Below are 13613 nucleotides of genomic sequence, written 5' to 3' on the forward strand. Positions count from 1 at the left end.
TGCCTAATGGGAATATTTAGAATATAATTTTTTTCTTTAGTTTTATTGTTGAAATATCTAAACGTACACTGTGTGTACCTTACAGTCCTATGTGTGGTGGGGAAGTGGTGGTGATCCCCTAGCTCTTGCCTAACCACATTCTCAGTAACATCTGTTCCTGGTTCATGGGAGTGGTATTATTAGCACTGACTGGGCAGTGGTCATGTTGGATTTCTGCACTCAGACACAGGATGGTTCCAGAGACCTTGGCCAACATCCAGAGGCCAGACGAGCATCACGTAGGGTTGGAAAGCTCACATCTTTTCTAAGTTAGTTCTCATTCATGGGGCGTGTAGGCAGAGTTTTCTTTCCATTGTCTCCACGCTGTCCCAGCATTTCTAGGAAGTACTTGTGGATAGCCAGGGATGGTCTGTTCAGCTGAGTCTTTGCAGAAGGTTGTGGATGACTCATGCCTGAAGCATGAGTCATTTTCCTGTAATTCCCACATCCCCTTCCCGGGGGACAGGAACAAAACCTTTAGGTTTCAGGACCTAATGGTATAAGTATAAGCCACTGGTTTCAGTGGCCAAAAAGAGACCCTTAGTGTGAAACCTCTGGGGTTGGCACCCTGCCTGGTTTCCCTTTAAGGTACAGCAATGACATCAGGGTAGCAGTTCCCATCCTTACACTGACATTTTTTTCCTGCTAACAAATGCAGCAAATAATATTGCCTTTCTGATGCAGGGGTATACTCTGATCTGAGTCAGGTTCAATTACCTGTTGTTCCTCCAAGCCTAAGAACCACGTCGTTTTCTCCAAAGATCAGCAAGGAAGGCATCAGATACTTGAGCCTGAGGCACAGGGAACCGGGGAGATCAAGACTGGATCCTTGGTGAAGCCCAGCTTGGTCCCCTGCTTCCCTCTCTGCCACTCCCACCATGAGGCCTTTGGTGAGCTTGTCACACCACTCCTTGACTGTAGCCTGTGAGCACCATAGAGACGGAACTCGTGCCCTCTCCCTCGGCCGCTGACAGGGTCTCTGGCTGAAGTTTGGCTGCGGGCAATGCAGATCTGAACTTACATTGGCTCTCCTCCTCTTCTCCACAGATCCGGGTGGATGGACCCAGGGGCAACGCCCTCCAGTATGAGACTGTGCAGGTGGTGGATCCCGGCCCAGTCCTCCGGGATATGGCCTTCTCCAAGGACCACGAGCAACTCTACATCATGTCAGAGAGGCAGGTAAGGCTCTTCGGGCTCTGCTAGACATTTGTCTTACAGCTAAATACTAGCCTGTGGCTCAGTACAAACCTTAGGAGGCCAGCTGCAGAGAGGTGATTTGATTTATTTGGCGCAGTGTGTATCTTTTCAGTTATGGTGCCTGGGGACTGAGGCTTGGTGTTCTGAAGCAGGAAAGAAACATTTAAAATATCAAAATATTGGAGAGTCTAGGACAAATCCACTAACTTCAAAATCATATGTATATGTTCAAGGCCAACAGTTGCTTTCTTTTGAAGGAACATTGTACAGAGGCCCACGTTGTGGGTCCACGTTTCCCTACACAAAATGTGATCTCCTACCAGAGTCACCTTCCTGGCCCCCAGAAGCCTGTGGGAGCCAAGGATTTACTGCCAAAAGAGCCTAGTTAAGGGAACACCATGGTCAGGACTCAGAAAACAGAGTCTGTGTGGTGAGATGCGATGGGGTAGTGCATGCCTGGAACTTTTGTGTGTACATACAACTCTTTGCGGAAACTCCAGCAAATGCCATGGAGCCCACCCAAGAACAGATATGGTGCAGGTTCGCTGATGCTGAGAAGGAAGTAGAAAACTTGGGCTTGGTTCTCAAACTGAGCTGAGAACAAAGTTCTTCTGGAGTCCCTGAGTTCAGGCCAGGAGTCATGTGTCTGCAGCAGGCAAAGCAAGGGGTTTCACCTTGGACATCCATATATTTAAGGGTATTTTCTGGAGTCCTCTAATTCATTACCTGGAGTGCTCCAGCCCACAACACACATCCCACCCCAAGTGTGGCTCAGCACTGCCGTACCTCTGCCCTGTGGCCTCTGTGGAGGATGAGTCATTCCTGGGAGCCATCTCTCCACCCCACGAATATGTTTACGTTAGCTCTGAGTGGCAGAGGCAGCAGCCATGAGGGGCAGATCTCCCCACTTTTTCATCCTCATCAGCATGGCCTGAACTCTCTGGAGGACCGTGCTAACACAGTCTGGATTGTTCTGCCTGGACCGTCTCGGTGTTGTGGGGGAGATGAATTCCACATTATACCACCCACGGGTCTTGTGCATTATGCCTTAGCAGTCACAGGAGCTCTGCCCTCCCCAAGAGCTTGATGACATCTTCTCTTGGTGTGGGACTCTCCGTTCTCTTGACTTCAGCCACACTGGGCCCCATTGTGCCCTGGCTGAGGCTGCCATGCCTTGGGAATGGTCTCATTCCCAAGGTGGGGTGGAGATTGGAGTATTTTTTCCTGGGAGTGGAGACTACCGAGATGGAGGCTGCCGCTGGGCACGAGGCTTCCCATTTGTCTACATTCCTTGCTTTTATAGCAGGGTCCACACTCCCCACTCCCAGCCCACCTCTGAGGCCCTAGGAGCTGAGGGGAAGCAACTTTCCTTGGTGGCATGAATCATCTGGAGATATTCCGGATTTCTTGCCTGATCTGAAAGCCAGCGTTTCAGAATCTGGGACTTAAAACATAAAAAGGCTTTCAAAGGTGAAAAATATAAACAGAGCCAGGCACAGTGTCTTGTACCTATAGTCCCAGTTGCTCTGGAGGCTGAGGCAGGAGAATTGCTGGAAGGCCAGGAGTTCAAGGCCAGCCTGGGCAACATAGCAAGGCATTGTCTCTAAAAAAGGAAAGAAAAAGAAAAAAAATGAGAAAGTGTAAGCTGATAATGTGAGTCATCAGCCCCCTCTGAGAACTGAGTCAGGATTCTGAGCATTACTCCTTTCCTGGAAGCCCCCTTCTAAATCCTTGTTCACCTCTTTTTCCTCACCTGGTTCCCTTTGGATGGGTAATGCGGTCAGTACCCATGCAGGCTTGGCAGTGAGGCATCCTGAGAGCTTCAGATTATGGGCATGTTGGAAAGGAAGGCAGGAATGAGTAAAGCCAGGGAGTTTATCCATTCTGGGGCTGTTCCACACAGATGTAGAGAGTGGCCTGCCACCCAAATCACCATCCCAAAGGCCTAACACCTGGGCCAACGCTGGTCTCCACTGGGCTTGTGGAGCCTTGGTGGAGATTTGTAGAACAGTGCAATGATCAAGTCCAGAGATTGGAATGTCTGAGCATGAATCTTAAACCTCATTCAGTAAGTGTAGTCTCTGGTAAGTTCCTAACCTCCTTAAGATTCGGCATTCTTTACCGTCCTGCGTAGGTGACAATAATATCAGTTAGTGTTGTTGTTCTAAGAATTGAATGAGATAAGCATATAATAAGCTTAGAACCGTGGCTGGCACAGAGTAAGTGCTTGTTAAATGGAGAGGCTCTTGTTTTTATGACTATGTAACTGGAGGTTCCAGACACTGGCCGTGCTTATTGTCAGGAAGATGCTGGCATTGAGATTCTAGATGGCCCATCTGGGCTGGAGCACAGCAGCCCAGGTGAGACCAAGGTAGGCAGGGAGCAGAAATCCAGTCTCGGGGGAGAGCACATGAGGATCCCATGCCTGCTGGACAGACTGGGCATGAGGAGCAGAGCTCAGGGCAAAGCAGCTTGGTAAATATACCTTGATATTTTCCAGATCCAGGGCATCAAGACTAATTCCAGCCTCCTTCAGGTGAAGGAGGTGACACTGTCAGGATCAGGTGACACTGTGATCCTGAACTTCCAACATCCAAAGCTGTGAGAAAACAAATTTCTGTTGTTGAAGCCCCCTGGTCTGTGCTATTTTGTTATGGCAGCCCTAGCAGATGAATATAAGTGATCGATTACTGACATGTAGGAAGTACTTCCTTTATCTGAACTTTAGTCTTTCAGTTATTTAAGTCTGAGCTTTGAAATTAACTGAGGCAACAGGTTATTTGTGTTGGATCCACACAAAACAGGTTATTTGAGGAGGCTCCCTCAGCCATGATGAGTCAGAACCCTTTGCACCCTGAGACTACAGGCTTAGGGTATAACTTGGCCATGATGTCAGTGCAGCCTGGAAAGCACTTTCCTTTCTCATCTAATTTTTCCTTGTCCTTCAAAATTTTGCTTGGCTATCACATTCTTCATTGGGCTATTCCTGACCTGCATTTAGACATGTCTATAGTAGCTCTGGAGAGCACCCCATGCCTTGCCAGCCTAAACCTCGCCTAATAGGCCCCTGAAAATTTTTTAATGAATGAGTCCACAGTGCCTTCATTGAACAAGAATTGGAAAAGAGAGGATCCAACACAAATAACCTGTTGCCTCAGTTAATTTCAAAGCTCAAACTTAAATAACTGAAAGACTAAAGTTCAGATAAAGGAAGTACTTCCTACATGTCAGTAATCGATCACTTATATTCATCTGCTAGGGCTGCCATAACAAAATAGCACAGACCAGGGGGCTTCAACAACAGAAATTTGTTTTCTCACAGCTTTGGATGTTGGAAGTTCAGGATCACAGTGTCAACAGGGCTGATTTTTTCTGGGGCCTCTATCCTTGACTCGCAGATGGCCACCTTCTCACTGTGTCCTCACATAGCCTTTCCGCTGTGTGCATGGTCTTGGTCTTTCTCCTTGTGTCCTACTCTTCTCTTCCTGTAAGAGCACCAGTCAGACTGGATTAGGGCCTCTCTCTATCAGCCTCATTTTAACATAAACACCTGGATATAGTTTTGCTGTGTCTCCACCCAAATCTCATCTTGAATTGTAGCTCCCATAATTCCCTCATGTCATGGGAGGCACCCTGTGGGAGGTAATTGAATCATGCGGGCAGGTCTTTCCCATGCTGCTCTCATGATAGTGAGTAAGCCTCATGAAGTCTGATGGTTTTTAAAAGGGGAGATCCCCTGCACATGCTCTCTTACCTGACACCATGTAGGATGTGACTTTGCTCCTCATTTGCCTTCCACCATGATTGTGAGGCCTCCCCAGCCATGTAGAACTGTGAGTCCATTAAATCTGTTTCCTTTATAGATCACCCAGTCTCAGGTATGTTTTTATTAGCAGAGTGAGAACTGACAGATACACACTGAACCTCTCCTGAATATAGTCATATACTGAAGTGCTGAAAGTTAGGACTTCAATGCGTAAGTTTTGGGGAGACACCATTCAGCCCATTACATTACCATCATGACTTTTGCCCTGTCCTATTTTTTATATTATGTTTTTGTTTTAACTTACTGTTTCAACTTGGATAACCTACTTTAACTGTCTCTTAAATAGCAATATTATGGGTCTAATGTGCTCATCATATATAGTATGCCTAATGGACCGACACATCAAACAGAATTATTAAAATTATTGAAAATCCATTCTACATCCACACAAAATCACTTGTGTCTTGTCTTGGGAACCACTGATGTATTGGCTGTAGCTTGGGTTTTGATGTCCGAAGACCTGGATTCAAGACCTGGACCTATCACCACTGGCTGATGACCCTGGACAAGTCGATCAGCTTCTTTGAGTCTCAGTTTTCTCATCTGTAAAATGAAGATAATCATGATAATCTTCTTCCATTGCAGAGCTCACATAACACAAGAGTCATCTCTGGTAATCTTCAGATTGTTATTTTTTCTTCACACGAGGTGAAGACCTAAATATTCCTGAAAGATGTGAGTTAATGACATTAAGTACCAATGAGCTAGTCCAGGGGTCAACAGACTTTTTCTGTAAGGGGTGAGATAGTGAATAGTTTAGGGTTTATGGACCATATGTTGCCATCATTCAGTGTTGCTGTGGTAACACAAAAGCAGCCATAGAGAGCATGTAAACAAATGGGGATGGCTATGTGCCAATAAAACTTTGTTCACAAAAACAGGTGGACGGCAGTAGTTTCCTGAGTCAGTCCTACAATGAAAATGTGTTATAGGATGAGCCTGGCATTGAAGATGTTGGAGTTATACTTCGAATAGATCACTTAAAGTGTGGGGAGAAAATCCCACAGCCTATGAGAATGGACCCCAGCACCGCATATCTGACTGCTGTCTGACATCTCCATCTGGTGGATATCTTAACATGTCTAAAGCCAGATTGCTCACTGGCCTTCCTGACACTCCTCACCTGTAGTCTTGTCTATCTCAGATGATAGGGATGATGGCAGATGATGGCAACTGTGCCATTCAAGCCAAAAACCTAACAGTTATTTTTGGCTCCTCTCTTTATCCCTTACCCCATATCCAGTGTGTCAGGAAATTCTATGGACTCTACAAAATATTTCCAGAATATGACTATTTCCCACCACTTCATTGCTACCCACCGGAATTTAATCCCCATGGTCTCTTGCCTGAATATTTGCATTGGCCATCCAACTACTCTCTCTCTTTGCACCATTGTCTTTCCAGTCTTTTCTCCATGCAGCAGTTAATCTTCAAGAGTTTGAGTTAGAGAGTGTCATTCCTCTGTTCAAATCCTTTCAGTGGCCAAAGTGCCTATGAAGACCCACAGGGCTTTATATATTCTGTCCCTGTGAGATGTCCAAGCTCACCACTTGCCACTTTCCCCTTGCTCATTCTGCTCCCCTCCCCTGCTCTGCAGGACCAGGGAGGGAGAGAGTGCTCTGGACACAGGGACGTCCTCTGTGACATTCCTCCAATATGGCAGCCTCCTGCTTCGGGATCTTTGTTCTGGTTGTTCCCCTTTGCCTGGGATTCTACTCAGGTATCTGCCTCCCCTGAGCGCCACGGTAAAACTCTAGATTGCCTTCCACCCAGATTCATACACTCTCAGTATCCTCTCCTGGCTCTGTTTTTATCCATAGCACTTAAGTCGCTTACTATTTGCTATATGAGTCTTATAATTGTTCTATATTATATGTCTTCCTTATTTAAAATATAAACTCTATGAGAATATACATTTTTTTCGTTTTTTAGTCTTTTTAGTTTACTCGTGTATCACAGACCCCTAAAACAGCACCGACACCTAATAAATATTCAGTACATGTTTGTTGAGCAAGTGACTGAATTGATCTGGGCTCGAGGGAGCTGCAGTTTCAATTCTGCTGCTCTAGCTGCTCCTATCACTGAAGACTAAAATCGACCATGAAACATACCAGCATCTGTATTCCCAGATCTTAGTGGAAGGGGAGAGTCTCCCATCCTAAACATATGGGAGAGGGGCAATCTGGATGATAACCCAAGAGGTTTGTATTGGATTGAAGGACAATTTTCTAACAGGGATCACTGTGTAAAAAAACTGGTGATAGAAAATGGTGTGTTTTATGCTGTCCATTATTAGGTACCAGCCTCTCTGTTCTCTGGTCTTTTGGGATCTGTAGCAGGGCAGTGGCCTAAAGGATCTTCTGGTCCTGGTGATATTATTTGGCTGTGTCCCCACCCAAATCTCATCTTGAATTGTAGCTCCCATAATTCCCATGTGTTGTGGGAGGGACCTGGTGGGAGATAATTGAATCATGGGGGTGGTTCTCCCCATAATATTCTCAGCGTAGTGAATAAGTCTCACAAGATCTGATGGTTTTATAAGGTGTTTCCCCTTTCACTTGGCTCTTATTCTCTCTTGTCTGCCACCATGTAAGAAGTACCTTTCCCCTTCCGCCATGTTTGTGAGGCATCCCTAGCCACATGGAACTCTCAGTCCATTAAACTTTAAATTTATAAATTGCTCAGTCTCAGGTATGTCTTTATCAGCATGATGAAAATGGACTAATACAACAGGTGAAGAGAGAGCAGAGATGAGCAACTGAATCAGGAGGCTTGTGAACACTTTCCAAGCTAACAGAATGGGTCTTCATGGACCCCTCCTATCATCAGGGGCATCTCATCACTCTCGGCGTAAGGCCCAAGCTCCTGGCATGGCCCCTCGGCCCCATCCTGTGACTCCTCCCCACCTCTGCAAGCTCATTTTTTGGCCCTGGTGCCTGGCTCCCGGTGCACCAGCAAACAGGCATCTGTTCTGTCCCTGAGCCCAGCTCCTTCTTGCTGCAGAACATGCATACTCACTGTTTCCTCTGCTGTGAAAATTCTCTGGCTTTTCCTATGGCTGGTTCCTTCTCATGCCTGTGGTTTTTGCTCAAATATTGTGACCTCAGAGAGGCCTCCACTGGCCACCCTATGTAAATGTCCCTTACCCCGGCATCTTGTCTTCTTCCTATTGAGTCTTTCTGTGTACTCCCTTCTGCTGCCCACCACAGTATGAAAATTACCTGTTTATTTCTCATCTGTATGCACTAGCATATAAGTTCCCGGAGGGCAGGGACCTTGTCTCTTTTGTGTCTAGCATGTAGGGGAAGACCTCGCCCAGAGGAGGGGCCAGTTATAGTCTTGGAGACTTAATATGCGTGAATGAGCTTTGGACTTCATCTGCTTGTGATGAAGAGCAGCCCTTCTTTGAGAGTACTCTGATTTTTGGTGAGGCTGGAACCTCCTGCCAGGAGATGATGCCCGATGACTTAAATAGAGATGGCAGGATTCTGAGTTTTGCTAAGAACCAGATAACTTTGATTCAGCAACCTGGCAAGCTCTAGGGTGCTGCCTCTGCCCCTGAAGAATGTTCCTCCTTACCATTTGGTAGGCAGGAGCTGTTCTCTCTCCTAAACACTCCTTCATCCCTTCTTGTCCCCAGCTTCTTTGTGGACGGAGACACTGGTCTCTGCCACCTCCACCCTCGCTCTGATTTACCTGATACTACACTGGGGGACAGAGAGTGCAGGAAAGAGATATTTGACAGCCAGGGGAAATATTTTGCATCATATTTTAGTAGTTGTGAAACAGTTAATGAATCCATAGTTAAAGAAGTATTCAGAGAGATCAACTAACTTTGACTCCCCACCACTGTTTGAAACTCTCCTTGGGGCCAAGCGTGGTGGCTCACACCTGCAACCCCAGCATTTTGGGAGGCCAAGGCAGGCAGGTCACCTGAGGTCAGGAGTTCAAGACCAGCCGGGCCAACATGGCGAAACCCCATCTCTACTAAAATACAAAAAATTAGCTGAGCTTGGTGGCGCACACCTATAATCCCAGCTACTCAGGAGGCTGAGGCAGGAGAATCATTTGAACCTGGGAGGTGGAGATTGCAGTGGGCTCAGATCATGTCACTGCACTCCAGTTTGTGTGACCTAGCGAGACTCTGACTCAAAAACAGAAACTCTTCTTGGGTTCCAGTGTTCCTCATTCCATATGCCAAAAGATGCCAGCTCTTGGCTTGTGGAAGGATGAATAGATGGCCTGCTCTCGGCATGCAGAGTAAGGATTATATGACGAATAGAGGTAGAGAATGGAGTGTGTGTGTTCACATGTGCATATCTTTGCACCCAAATGCTACATATTTTCTAGCTCTGTCACCCATTCCCTCAGCACCTCATTCATTCAAAACTCAATAAATGTTTACTGAGTACCTGCTCTAAGCCAGGAATTCTTCTGGGTTACCAGGAATTCCATGGCAAACAATGCAGGCAAAGTCCTTATCTATATAGGCCTTGTATTCTGCACAGAGAGACAGATAGTGAATGAGAGAAAGAGGGAATGAATGAATGACTTAGATCAGGTGATAGTGAACGCAGTGAAAAATTAAATTGACTCAAAAGGAATAAGGTGATGGCCAGAAAAGCATCTTTTAAAGATGCTTGTCAGGGAAATTCTCTAAGGAGGGAACTTTTGAGCAAAAAGAGGAAGAGAGTGAAATGGCAGGAGGGGACTATCTGGGGAGAAGCCGTCCAGGCAGAGAGAACAGGAAGCACAGAGGCCAGAGACGGGCCTGTGATATGTTTCTGAGGACACCGGATGGGCTGCCAGGAGAGGAGAAAGGGGAAAGTGATGAGTGAGGCAGCTGAAGAGAGAGGCCAGCTCAGGTCACCCCAGCCTCTGTGAGCACCTGTGAAATGGGGATTTAGTATTGATCTTCTGGAGTGAGCAACGATTCAATGAGATATTCCAGGTAAAAGAGCTTAACTCAGAAAGAGCATTCAGCAAACGTTAGCTATTAGACTATTTGAAAATTACATAGTTCTATAGCCTGGATACGGTTTCTCTTATCATGGATGGGCGGGTTCCTCTGTGAGCTCATATAGCAAGTGCCGTGTTCTGTGCACATGTCTGCTCAGAGTGTATGAGTGTGCCCTGCAAGGGGTCAGTGTCATTTTGTCATGATTTACCTGTCTCTTTCACAGCTGTGTTACGTTTCTCTCTCTTTCCTTTCTTCTGCATGATTCTGGATATCTCTCTGCTGCGTGTGCACACCCACCCCTTCCCCTGTGTCTGTCTCTGTCTTTGTGTCTGTTAGCCTCCTTCGTGCTTTGTGTGTGTGTGCATGTGTATGAGTGTGGTGTGTATTTACTAAAATTCCAGTAACCCCAAGGGAAGGTCTATACGCACTGAAACCAGTGTGATAAAAATCTGCCAAGCCAATGGGAGGGAGGTGAGAGGAAATGTCAGTGAGGCAGATAAATAAGAAGATGAGGTGGCAGAGCTGGGACCGTCATTGTTCTTGGGTGCCCTGGAGTGACCCCCACCAGGGGAGAAGCAGCTGTCTCCCAGACAAGGCGAGTAACTTCTTTGATAGGTCCAGAGGAAGTGGCAGATTTCTCAGTGAATTTCAATGCCTCTGCCTCCTCATACACCCGCCCTTCCCTGCCTGGAAGCCAGAGGCCTCAGATGCACGTTTCTGCTTTGGGGATCTGTTTCAGCTGTGTTTGGACCCAAGCCATCTATTATGGTGTCCTTTGTTTTACTGACTCCTGTTCATAGTGGGTCTGCTTCCAGGTGTAGGGGGACTCTTGCAGCCTGTCCTCCTGAGCTGCTGGTGCTCAAGTCCTTGCTATAAATAGGATGTGGGGCCTGAGGAGGTGGGGCTGAAGGTGAGTTCCCTGCCCATAGGCATTGCCCAGGACAGCAGCTCTGCCTGGCTCCTTTCAGCATAGACCTGTAGTGAAGTGGTGAGGGCCACCTTGCCTTATAGCATACTATTCAGGCATGATTCATTCATTCATTCAGGAAATAGACCAACCTGGGCAACATGGAGAGACCCTATCTCTAAATATATATATATGTTTTTTAATTAGCTGGGCCAGTGGCTCATACCTGTAATCCCAGCACTTTGGGAAGCCGAGGTAGAAGGACTGGTTGAGGCCAGGAGTTTCAGACCAGCCTGGGCAATATGGCAAAACCCCATCTCTACAAAAAATGTAAAAATTAGCCAGGCATGGTGGTGTGTGACTGTAGTCTCAGCTACTCAGGAGGCTGAGACAGTGGGATCACTTGAGCCTGGGAGGTTGAGGCTGCAGTGAGCCATGGTCATGCCTGGGCAACAGAGGGAGATGACTTCTCTAAAAAAACAAAGTTTTTTTTTTTTTGAGACGGAGTTTCGCTCTTGTTACCCAGGCTGGAGTGCAATGGCGCGATCTCAGCTCACCGCAACCTCCGCCTCCTGGGTTCAGGCAATTCTCCTGCCTCAGCCTCCTGAGTAGCTGGGATTACAGGCACGCGCCACCATGCCCAGCTAATTTTTTGTGTTTTTTTAGTAGAGACGGGGTTTCACCATGTTGACCAGGATGGTCTCGATCTGTTGACCTCGTGATCCACCCGCCTCGGCCTCCCAAAGTGCTGGGATTACAGGCGTGAGCCACCGCGCCCAGCCACAAATAAAGTTTTTTTAAAAAAGAAACATTCCCTAAGCTCCCTCCTACTACGTGCCAAGCACTAGTCAAGGCATTGGGAATACAACCATGAAGAAACAGTGACATGTCCCTATGATTTTAGCAAGAAGCAGCAGCAAAGAAAGAACCAACCTAAGAAATAAATCAGAGAGTAGGGTGCGGTGCCTCACGCCTGTAATCCCAGCACTTTGGGAGACCGAGGCAGGTGGATCACAAGGTCAGGAGTTCAAGACCAGCCTGGCCAAGATGGTGAACCCCCATGTCTACTAAAAATACAAAAATTAGCCGGGTGTGTTGGTAGGCGCCTGTAATCCCAGCTACTTGGGAGGCTGAGGCAGAGAATTGCTTGAACCCAGGAGGCAGAGGTTGCAGTGAGCCGAGATTGTGCCAGTGCACTCCAGCCTGAGCGACAGAGTGAGACTCCATCTCATAAATAAATAAATAAGCAAATAAATAGAGAGTAGGTTAGCAGGTGATAAACACTCCAGAAAAAGGAAATCAAGTGGATTAAGTAGAGTCAGGATCCTGGTAGGGTGAAAGGGTTGGATTTTTAAGTAGATTGGTCAGAGGGGGACCCTGGAGAGGCACGGGCATACAAGAGGAGAAGGGGTAGCATGCCCATAACGTTCTCTGCCCATGTTGTCCTGTCCCTTTCCCTCTTCTATTTGTTTGCAAGTTCTTTGTTTGGGGTTGTGAAATTGAAAGATGGTGAAGCCTGCCTCTCCGGAGAGAGGGAAGAGGTGAAAGGAGGCTTCGTGATCATGATTTTTACCCTGCTGAGAGCTTCAGGAGGAGCCACAGTTCAAGGGGAAGGTGGTATCATGGTCTAAGAGAGGCTGGCATTAGCTTGAAGCCTGGGACCCCTAAGTGGATGGTGCCTCTGCCAGGGACCCCCTGTGTCGTGAAGGAGTCATTACTGTTTCTTTGCACTTCAGTGTCCATCGCTGTCCCCACCCTGCCTCCCAGGATGTTCTGTTCTGAGGGCAGCTGGTGTGGAGTCTGGCAGCCCTGGAAGTCTGCAGACCTTGATCTGATAGAAGATGCTGCTGTGGAGATACTGTCTGCAGCCGAAGGTGCGGAGCTCCTTTGAGAATGATTCCTGCTCTCAGCACGGGGTCTGCGATAGGTCTCACACGAGGTGCGCTGAATGGGGATGCAGCCGTCTCTCTGCCATCCTCTCTGCCCCTGCAGGGGCTGAGCAGTACACTCCAGTTAGTGTTTGGATGGCTGACGCTGTGACAAGTCCATGCGGACGTGTGTTCCTGGCACCCAGGCTGGCCTGTGCCTGATAGCGCCTGGGAGAGCAAACGTGAAGCACAGGGCTGAGGAGTGAGTGACAGGAAATGGAGCCACCTCAGACAGTCACAAAAACAGAAGATCTGTTTCAGTGTTTCACCCAATTTCACTCAGGTGGGAACCTTCCCGTTTGTCTGACAGATCCTAAACGTTCCCGAATATCATTACTGAGATGTCCCCACCTCCTTCTCAATCAAGGCAGGACATGTCCATTTTACCATGGCAGAACTGGAGGAACCAGAGGGGAAGTGACTTCCCTCGCTAGTTTCCTTCAGTCAGTAGGTACTGGATTGTCCATGGTACCCTAAAACCTTAGACCCGGAAAGTGCTTCTGGCTTATCCAGCGCAACATGCTCCTTCTGCACTTCCCTCTGCGATTGGTGTGCAAACTGAAGCCCAGAGGAGGGAGCGGCTCATCCAGAGTCAGCAGCAGGTTGGGAGAGGAGCCGAGCTTAAATTCAGGGCTCAGCTCCTTCTGCAATGCCTTCCCCCACCCCCTCTTCTGATGAGGAACAGGCAGCTCCCTGTGAGAGCAAGAGATACTATCCATTGTCTTGGCTTTCCAGTAAGAAAGTGATGCGCCCTAC

At 47.5% G+C, this 13613-nt stretch overlaps 1 protein-coding gene across 1 annotated transcript in view; it reads left to right on the forward strand.

Moving 5' to 3' along the window:
* The window catches only part of PLXNA4 (plexin A4), a 458024-nt gene that overhangs the window by 278257 nt on the left and 166154 nt on the right, over nucleotides 1-13613 (forward strand). Inside the window, exon 4 of the mRNA XM_032275957.1 lies at nucleotides 1087-1218. Within this exon, the coding sequence (XP_032131848.1) occupies nucleotides 1087-1218 (132 nt within the window). The remainder of the gene's footprint in view (nucleotides 1-1086; nucleotides 1219-13613) is intronic.

The sequence above is a fragment of the Sapajus apella genome, unplaced genomic scaffold (genome assembly GCF_009761245.1).
Source record: "Sapajus apella isolate SASKATOON/1434 unplaced genomic scaffold, GSC_monkey_1.0 scaffold7, whole genome shotgun sequence".
Taxonomy (NCBI): domain Eukaryota; kingdom Metazoa; phylum Chordata; class Mammalia; order Primates; family Cebidae; genus Sapajus; species Sapajus apella.